Source organism: Oncorhynchus nerka, linkage group LG13 (genome assembly GCF_034236695.1).
Source record: "Oncorhynchus nerka isolate Pitt River linkage group LG13, Oner_Uvic_2.0, whole genome shotgun sequence".
Taxonomy (NCBI): domain Eukaryota; kingdom Metazoa; phylum Chordata; class Actinopteri; order Salmoniformes; family Salmonidae; genus Oncorhynchus; species Oncorhynchus nerka.
This window is the reverse complement of record NC_088408.1, coordinates 61,979,203-61,988,912: the sequence shown is the minus strand read 5'-3', so window position 1 is coordinate 61,988,912 and position 9,710 is coordinate 61,979,203. Positions and strand designations below refer to the sequence as shown.

The 9,710-nt window shown below is 41.4% G+C and overlaps 1 protein-coding gene across 1 annotated transcript in view; it reads right to left on the bottom strand.

Annotated features, from left to right (window-relative positions):
• LOC115140655 (transient receptor potential cation channel subfamily M member 7-like) overlaps window positions 1–9,710 on the bottom strand; it is an 82,822-nt gene continuing 73,112 nt past the window's right edge. Inside the window, exons 32-38 of the mRNA XM_065026990.1 lie at window positions 4,787–4,852; window positions 4,247–4,536; window positions 3,804–3,886; window positions 2,984–3,189; window positions 2,721–2,772; window positions 2,469–2,578; window positions 1–1,767 (exon numbers count right to left, since the gene is read on the bottom strand). Coding sequence (XP_064883062.1) covers window positions 1,682–1,767; window positions 2,469–2,578; window positions 2,721–2,772; window positions 2,984–3,189; window positions 3,804–3,886; window positions 4,247–4,536; window positions 4,787–4,852 — 893 coding nt within the window. The 3' untranslated portion in view covers window positions 1–1,681. The remainder of the gene's footprint in view (window positions 1,768–2,468; window positions 2,579–2,720; window positions 2,773–2,983; window positions 3,190–3,803; window positions 3,887–4,246; window positions 4,537–4,786; window positions 4,853–9,710) is intronic.

Here is a 9,710-nt window from a genome sequence, read left to right as displayed (position 1 = left end):
TTAGAGGACAAGCTCGATTGGCGTAATGGGAAATAGTTGCTTTACTGTGAGTTTACTTGAGGTCCAATCAAAAAGGGGAATTTTGAGGCAAGTGTGTATTTCATTAAATTGAATTGTTTGTTTATATGTTTGCTTTTTTCACTTGTTGAGTCAGCTCAGACCTTAGAACTTTGACCCAGCTGTGACCCAGCGCGTGTGTGTGTGTGAGTGAGTGAGAGGTAGCGACATAAATTAAGAGCTTTGGTGATCCAGTTGTGTTGACGTTCTGAGTTTTCCTGAGCCATCTCAGTGTCTCCTCCTTCGAGATGTAAATAATGAAGTCAAGGTCTGAAGTGATTTTTGTTCAATTCTATATTTTATCGCTTTTGTAGACATTTCTTTGTGGGAAGAAAAATAAAAGAAATGTTATGGATGCATTTCTGTCTTGTTCTTTTTCCATTCACATACAAACACACACACTAGCATTTTAAGGGTAACAATGCTGACATCTTCAATGGGAACTGTGAAGGGACTAATAGCAGTATCAAAAAATCTATGCTATCCATTATACTTGTAATAGTTTGAGTCTGAGCTGTGTGAATACCAACCACCAAGAGATCAGGTTGAGTTATTCTTGTATTAGTATTTTAATTCTGAATGTAAGACATAAACCATGCGTCAACCGAGTTATGCCAATGCTCGATGAGAAGAATCGTTTTTTTTCATGTAACCAGTTTGAACATCAGCAGCATAACAATACATTTTAGCATTCAGCATTGCTAAAAAAAAATGAAAATATGAGTGTTTGAAAACAGAAAAAAATACATTTGATGAGAGGGACTGTTTTTGCTGAAGAAAAAAAAATCCTAGATTGAAGCTTTAATGTGCAATGTCTGATAAATAAATAGTTTTAAAAAAAATTAATCAAGTTTAGTTTTAATTTCATAAAGAAATGCTTGAGTCCAGCCAGAGCAATTTGGTCACTGTCTCTAAAGACGGTTTCCTGTTTTGTCACACGCTTGATATAGTCATTGCGTGCTAGGATCATGGGACCAAAAACTAACTTTTGAATACATTAATACACTTTAAGTGAATTTGTCCAAATACTTATGACAACTTCAAATGGGGGACTAGATACATAAAGTGCTTTAATTTCTAAACGGTAAAACAAATATGTATGAAAATACCCTCAAATAAAAGGTGACATTCTGTACCGTCACCTCGTATGAAACATTTTATCTCAAATCCAAAATGCTGGAGTATAGAGCCAAATTTCACTTCACTGTTCAGATAAATACGGCGGGGAGTGTATGTACATAAAATGTATTCGCCTTGGCCTCCCTCCACTATGCACGCCATAGTTGGAACGAATGCAAGACTATGGCATCTGGCTTGCTGTTGAGACTAGTGCAATGTTAATAATTTTTAAAACCAAAGCCCTACCAGCCATCTAACACAAGAGGTAGTCCACATGACGTTATACAATGTACACTATCCATTCAAAGCCCCAAGTGAGTGCTTTTATTCATGGTAGAAGTTTCCCTTAAGCACACCTCTGGATCAAGTAAGCCTTCCCTATTCCTATCCATAACCATTTCGAGAGAAAGAAACTAAACTGATCAGTGTCTTTATGCTTTAATGGCAACTTCATCCCACCTGAAGCAGAGGTTAGGATGGCGGACTTCTGCTTTCAAGTCAGAGGTTACACTCTGGTCACGATCACTCCACTTTCCTCTTCAGAAGATCTGTGTTCTGTTTTCCCGCAGCTGTCTCTGCTCCTCTTCAAATCTGACAACACAAACATCAATCAGTTACATGGCAGTCGACGTAGTCATTGCCACTTAAAAGATAATTGGATCAGACCAGAGAGGAAGTCCATGGATTTTTCATTAATATGTTTTGATTTCATGGGAATCTTGGAGAGGACACAAGAAGAAGAAAAAAGCACCTTTGAAAATATCAAAACCAGTATGGCTGAATGTTTGCATGTGTGTTTATCTGTTTGCTCACTTGTTTATTTTGGAGTGAATTTCGAGGCTCCCTCTAGATGCTAGTATCGTGTGTCTCGGGTCTACCCAGAGACTGCAATTAATATCTAATCAAAGCTAATGTCTCCACAGCACTCTGCCAGCACAAAGCCCTGTTTAATATGTAATCAAAGAGAGCCCAGCACACCGCACAAAGCAAGTCCCTCCCCCTGCCTCCAATGCTTTGTTGTCATCAAAATAAATTCTTCCCTTGGCTTAATTAGCTGGTTCTATCTTCATTTGAAGTTCAGGCATTCATCTCCAAGCCAACGCGATGTCCCAGGTGAAGACATGAATGTGACTGACACACACACACACACGAGCGCTACAGGTCCACTGTCTGATTACAAATGCCAAATAGACAACATAGTCTCACACATTACAAGCACGCATACACACACACACTATCTCCTCCATAACCCCCTTATGACAGTGGTGGTCTGAATAGTTCCTTTCTCTTACCCGAGAGTCCGAGGTTCTTGCAGCAGGAGTTGCAGGTGTGTTTGAGGACAAAGCTCTGGATGGCAGTGTCTCCCAGGTTAGCAGGACCAAACACCATGTCACCAGTCAAGCTACAGTTAGACCAGGGGCAGAATAGGGTACTCCAAAAATCTACGTTTGTCAGATACATCTTTAAACCTCAAAAGAATGTATGTCAAGAAGATGACAAGTGTCGGTGTCACACACTGAACCTCCACCGCGTGAGGCGAGTACCTTTTGTCGTCCGCTCGGATGACCGATGGGTCTGTAAGCTCCGACCCCACTCCTGTGAAAGATTAAGGAAAGACAGAAGAGACTTAAATTCAATGTAGTAGTTTATAGGACGACCCTGTTTAGGTGATGTGGGTGCAAAACAGTATAAATGATAAAGAGCAAAGCATGATGTTAACAACATTCTGATCTATCCATAGTCAGACGTACAGACAGCGCAGCAGAATGTGACGGACGGACAGACAGAACAGGACAGAAAGACAGACCCTGTATGTCCAGCACCAGTAGTTCTCTACAGGAGTATTGGTAGGTCCAGTGGGAGAAGGCCAGGAGCGTTTCCTCCATTCCACAGCAGGGGGTGATCTCCTCTCCAGTGTTATTGTTGTACTTCCTGAAGTCACCCAACATGTTCCTCTCTATGGTCAACCACTGTCCGTCTGAGTGACAGTGAAGAAGAGACACATCCAGGAACCTAGGAGGGAGAAACACATTACAATATGTAACACATATATCTCTCTCACACACACACACACACACACACACACACACACACACACACACACACACACACACACACACACACACACACACACACACACACACACACACACACACACACACACACACACACACACACACACACACACACACACAAGTTGTCATGGATTCCCCTGGTACTGCTGCTCATTCTGTTCACCAGCCTTCTAGATGTCACTGAACTGGATCATCACCACCAAACCCGGACCAATCCCATTCCCACTGATTAGTATGTGTATACATGTGCCCTCTGTTCCCCATTGTCCTTGTCGCTCATTGTCCCATGACCGTTGGTCTTGTTTGGATTTGGTTTTTGGTGCGACATGTATTTTTGTTATTACGGGTCTCGTCCTGTGAATTATTTTAGAGGTTTTACACCTCGTTCTTTTGTTTTGGGTTGATAATTTAAAAACACCTATGACGTATTCCTGCGCCTGTCTCCCATCCTTACACAGACAAGTGTAAGAGTCAATCAGCTCGCACAACACACACACACACACACACACACACACGTGTAATGTAGACAAGTCCTAAATGTTGAGTACTAACCTGGGAGAAAGGGGCACGTTTTCTGGTTTGACTTGGTTGAACACGTGCATGAGTTTCTGAGCAGCTCTCTGTTGCTGTATCTCCTGTAAGGACAAGAGATGGCCAGAATGATGCTATTAGTGGATGTAATACATGCCAAGTAAAACATTAGGGTCAAAAATAAGACAACGAATAGACACAACAAAAATAAGGTGTTGTGAACAGCTGTCTGTGGAGTGTGGATATACATAAGTAGGACCAGGAGTTTTCCCTGACTATGTGACCTGAACAAGTAAAGAATCTGAGCACCAATTATAGCCTATAACTATAGGATACTATAGGCTAACAATAACCAAGGCCCAGAGTTTAACAGGTCTCATAGTCAGAAAACTCCTGGCCCTAACAACAATATATGATGTTACAGTATACAATGTATATGATGAAGTTATATATTAATTGTATACCCGCAGACAGAGTTGGAGGGGGGTGTCGCTGTGGAAGACCCTCTGCCAGGTTCGGATCACCTTGGGCTGGAAGGCTTTGACCACGTACACACAGCCCACACTCAGGATGTCCCCCTCGGCCCAGGTACACAACACGCGCATGGCCCTGCGCAGGGCCCCATCTAGACAGCCCTCGCTGGACAGTGGCTGCAGCACTGCAGACAGCCCCCGGGGCGACCAGGAGATTACGGAGGACTCCGCACCTGCAGCTTCTACCTCCTCCAGGGAGTAGACACTCACCTCCTCTCCCGCTGCCAGGGACCATGCAACAATGGGGGAGATGGCATGCTTCTGAATCAATCCCGAACAGAAACAGCCAATTCCAGTAGCATTGCTATATTCTCATAAAATGCTAGCCAGATTATTCTAGAAATTGCTACATAAACCAGCTAACAAATTTAAGAACATTCTAGAGGAAACAACCACAACCTAGGAGTAAAAAAAGATCTAAAATTCAAAAACAGTGAACTATCCCTTTAACGTAACTGGCTGATGACTTACCCATTATGGAGCCAGGTGTGAAAGGTATGGTGTGAGCAAGCCTCATCAGGTTGTTCTTTTCCATGGCTGACATGGCAACAACACAACACAATATAACAAATCATAACACAGCACAATGGAACACAATATAACACAACATAGCCAGATAAAAACACACATGGAATGAGGTAATATAGTATTAGAAATATTTTTGTGGTTCACAAAAAAGCTGTGAAACCTATTGTTTCTGTGTGTTATTTTTTCGTGACATGGTCAAATAACTCAAGCACAGATTGGTAACTTTTTTTAAATGATTTTCTAAATAACACCAAATGCAGTAGGTAAGCCCATGGTACGAATCTCTTAACTTAGTTTGAGAAAAGCTAAGGGGTTGGTTAAGAGATGGCTGAATTATAGATAAAATGAAGAAATCAGATTTTATGTGTCCATTTAAATCCTTCATAAATCTGCTCCACAATGGCCTATCTACTTGAAACATTGTAGGTTCATTAAAGCCATTACCACGATGAGCCATATACAGTTTGGTATTGATATCTAATATCTAATAACAAAACTATTAAGAATTCACTTTTTCACAATGTAACGCTAATGATTAAATTCATCTTACAAAATCTACCTGTCATGAACTAAAAGTCAGATTCACTCCAAATGTGTTCTTTGGACTCATCACAAGTCCCTAAAGAGTTTGAAAAAATAACATAAATGCATTAAAATATGGCCACATTATACCAGTAGATGCATCTTAGCACATAAGCTAATATGCTAAAAACAAATGCCTAAAAAAGAATTCTCATGAACCATATGAATGTAGGCCCATGGTACATGTCTTAACTTAGTTGAGAAAATCTAAGGGATTTGTCAAAAGAGGGCTGAGCTATTGACAATAATCATCTGCAATCATCTTCTCCTCATGAACCACACATCAGATTCACTCCAGATGTTGGATTTAGACTTATTACATCCGTCTTTAATGGTTTTGAGAATGATTCATTGCTGCATTCAAATATGGCGTCACTGTACCTGCAAATGCACGTTAGTACATATACTAATGCTAAAAAACGTATTCTCATGAACCATTAAGTCTGATTGACTCCAGATTTGGTATACACAGTAGACTCAATGAATTAGCCACTAATAAACTTGAGAATGATTAGCTGCTGTATTCAAAGTCAGACACGTTACACCACTGAGCCGATGGACATTGGGGCATGAAATTTGGTGTGTAAAATTTGATGTATAAACCTTATGTATTTGTCCTTAGAAGCTGTGTGAATATAAAGTCACTGCAACCTTAGATGGCTGCACCAGACCAGTTGGTGGTACTATAGATGTCATTGGCACCAATGACACTTTTGGATACAAGAGCAATAACTATTGATCAAGTGGACTTTGTCTTGTGCAAATTATTGTTAGATTTAAATTATGCAGACGAACAACGTGAAATATCGTGAAAACAACACTAACATAAACCATTAGTCGAATAAACCCCAGAATTGGTATATAAACTACATACATTAAGTAATGACTTTAAGAATCATTCTGTGCTGCATTCAAAGATAATCAAGCTACAGCACGAGATTAAACTTAACTTGTGTCAAGGGCCAGACTAGTCTATTTGGGGTGTTTTTCCAGTCTCCTTACATAATTGTGATGAGAGGTGTTTCAGACATAATTATGCACTATAGCAGTGTTTTAGAATTTTTGCGCCGGGAGAATTCAACCAATGACGTCATTGTTTGATTGAGCCATGTTTTGTAGCAATTATTGTGGCCTTTGTGTTTCACCGATTGCATGATCACGCTAGCAGTGAGTAGATATGGTTGTCCTTGTTCAATAGAGCCATTGGACTTGTCTCAACGATGTTCCTGTCTGCCAGGACATTGCAGGATATCTAGTGTTATGACTTGCCAGTCCTGAGATGGAGATCGGGGGTGCTGGCTAGGCAACCCCTCCCACCCTCGGGGCGGGTTTTATGATGGTCGTAAATACCTTCCCTTGTCAAGCAGTATGGAGGGAGAGACCTTAGCAGAACAAAGGACCTTCTCCCGCCAAAACTCCTACCGCCCCAAAATTGGAGAATTAAACAATATTTATATTTTTGAGAATGTGTAAATGTTCAGTGGAGACTGAAAGAACCCTCGTTGTGACATCATGAAAGACGGTAAGAACCATATAACTGTACCTCTCAATTATGAGGTTTGCATCTGAATGTTGTATAAAAAGAAATGATTAAGTATCAGAATACTTTTAAAAAGTTAGAAATGTGATTTTAGTCTTCTAAATGAGAAAATGTTTTTTTTATGTCAAGTTTACCAAGTCAGTAACCACGCCCATGTGAGCACAGAGATTATGCAAAACATAATGGAACACCGTTTTTCCCCAAGTGTTTAAAAGGACGCACTGAATAATTAACATATGAGACCAGTTACGTGCAACGCCAGCTGAATACGTTAGAAATGGTTCAGAAATCTACCGCTCTATAGACCAAGCAGACTGAGGCACGAGCCAAATGTTGCAAAACACTTATAAACACTGAAACTATTGATCACTACAGAAGAAGCAAATCCTAGACGTCGCGTTATCAGTCTGCAGCTGGAAATGTACATACAGTTAAAGTCGGAAGTTTACATACACCTTAGCCAAATACATTTAAACTCAGTTTTTCACAATTCCTGAGATTTAATTCTACTAAAAGTCCCCTGTCTTAGGTCAGTTAGGATCACCACTTTATTTTAAGAATGTGAAATGTCAGAATAATAGTAGAGAGAATGATTTATTTCAGATTTTCTTTCTTTCATTACATTCCCAGTGGCTTAGAAGTTTACATACACTGAATTAGTATTTGATAGCATTGCCTTTAAATTGTTTAACTTGGGTCAAATGTTTCGGTTCTCCTTCCACAAGCTTCCCACAATAAGTTGGGTGAATTTTGGCCCATTCCTCCTGACAGAGCTGGTGTAACTGAGTCAGGTTTGTAGGCCTCCTTGCTCGCACACGCTTTTTCAGTTCTGCCCACACATTTTCTATAGGATTAAGGTCAGGGATTTCTGATGGCCACTCCAATACCTTGACTTTGTTGTCCTTAAGCCATTTTGACAACTTTGGAAGTATGCTTGGGTCATTGTCCATTTGGAAGACCCATTTGCGACCAAGCTTTAACTGATGTCTTGAGATGTTGCTTCAATATATCCACATATTTTTCCTTCCTCTGGAAGCCATCTATTTTGTGAAGTGCATCAGGCCCTCCTGCAGCAAAGCACCCCCACAACATGATGCTGCGACCCCCGTGCTTCACGGTTGGGATGGTGTTCTTCGGCATGCAAGCCTCCCCCTTTTCCCTCCAAACATAACGATGGTCATTATGGCCACACAGTTATATTTTTGTTTCATCAGACCAGAGGACATTTCTCCAAAAAAATACGATCTTTGTCCCCATGTGCAGTTGCAAACAGTAGTCTGGCTTTTTTATGGTGGTGTAAGAGCAGTGGCTTCTTCCTTGCTGAGCGGCCTTTCAGGTTATGTCGATATAGGACTCGTTTTACTGTGGATATAGATACTTTTGTACCTGTTTCCTTCAGCATCTTCACAAGGTCCTTTGCTGTTGTTCTGGGATTGATTTGCACCTTTCGCACCAAAGTACATTCATCTCTAGGAGACAATACGCGTCTCCTTCCTGAGCGGTATGACGGCTGCGTCATCCCATGGTGTTTATACTTGCGTACTATTGTTTGTACAGATGAACGTGGTACCTTCGGGCATTTGGATATTGCTGCCAAGGATGAACCAGACTTGTGGAGGTCTACAATTTTTTTTCTGAGGCCTTGGCTGATTTCTTTTGATTTTCCATCGATGTCAAGCAAAGAGGCACTGTCTGTGAGATGTCTCATATTAAACATCATGCTGCTTCAGTAGAAGTACAGACAGTACACAATGATTGCCCATGAATGTCTAATGGCGTTTCTTTCTTTCTCTCACAGACAATACCACGTGGATACGAAGAAGTTGATGACTCTGGGCCTTCCGGGTGGCGCAGTGTTTAAGGGCACTGTACTGTAGCGCCAGCTGTGCCACCAGAGACTCTGGCTTCGCGCCCAGGCTCTGTTGTAACCGGCCGCGACCAGGAGGTCTGTGGGGCAACGCACAATTGACCTAGCGTCGTCCGGGTTAGGGAGGGGTTGGCCGGTAGGGACATCCTTGTCTCATCGCGCACCAGCGACTCCTGTGGCGGGCCGGGCGCAGTGCGTGCTAACCAAGGTTGCCAGGTGCCCGGTGTTTCCTCCGACACATTGGTGCGGCTGGCTTCCGGGTTGGATGCGCGCTGTGTTAAGAAGCAGTGCGACTGGGTTGGGTTGTGTATCGGAGGACGCATGACTTTCAACCTTCGTCTCTCCCAAGCCCGCACGGGAGTTGTAGCGATGAGACAAGATAGTAGCTACTAAAAACAATTGGATACCACGAAATTGGCGAGAAAAACGGGGCAAAATAAAAATATATAAAAAGAAGTTGATGACTCTCAAGAGGAGATGTGAAAGGTCACATAACAACAATCTCCCCTTGTAGCAAAGTGACTGCGAACACCTAATGCACCACCCAAACACACCTTATGCAAGTATTCCTTTTGTAGAACTGTAATACTTATTAAAGGCGTTAGTAGTACATTTTTATTCTACTGTATATATATATGTTATGACATATGGCAACTGGCAACATTGCCATAACTGTTCCTGCATACTGCTTTGTAAACTCACTTCAGTCTCTAGAGCAAATAAGCCATGTCTACTTATTTGCTATATTGACAGACTGTCAATATTACTTGCGAAGAAATGAAAATGTAAATGATACACCAACTTCCTGCATCATTTGTTTTAGCAGTGAGATTGGAGCTAGTTTATCCAAATACATTTCATGGACATCACAATGAACT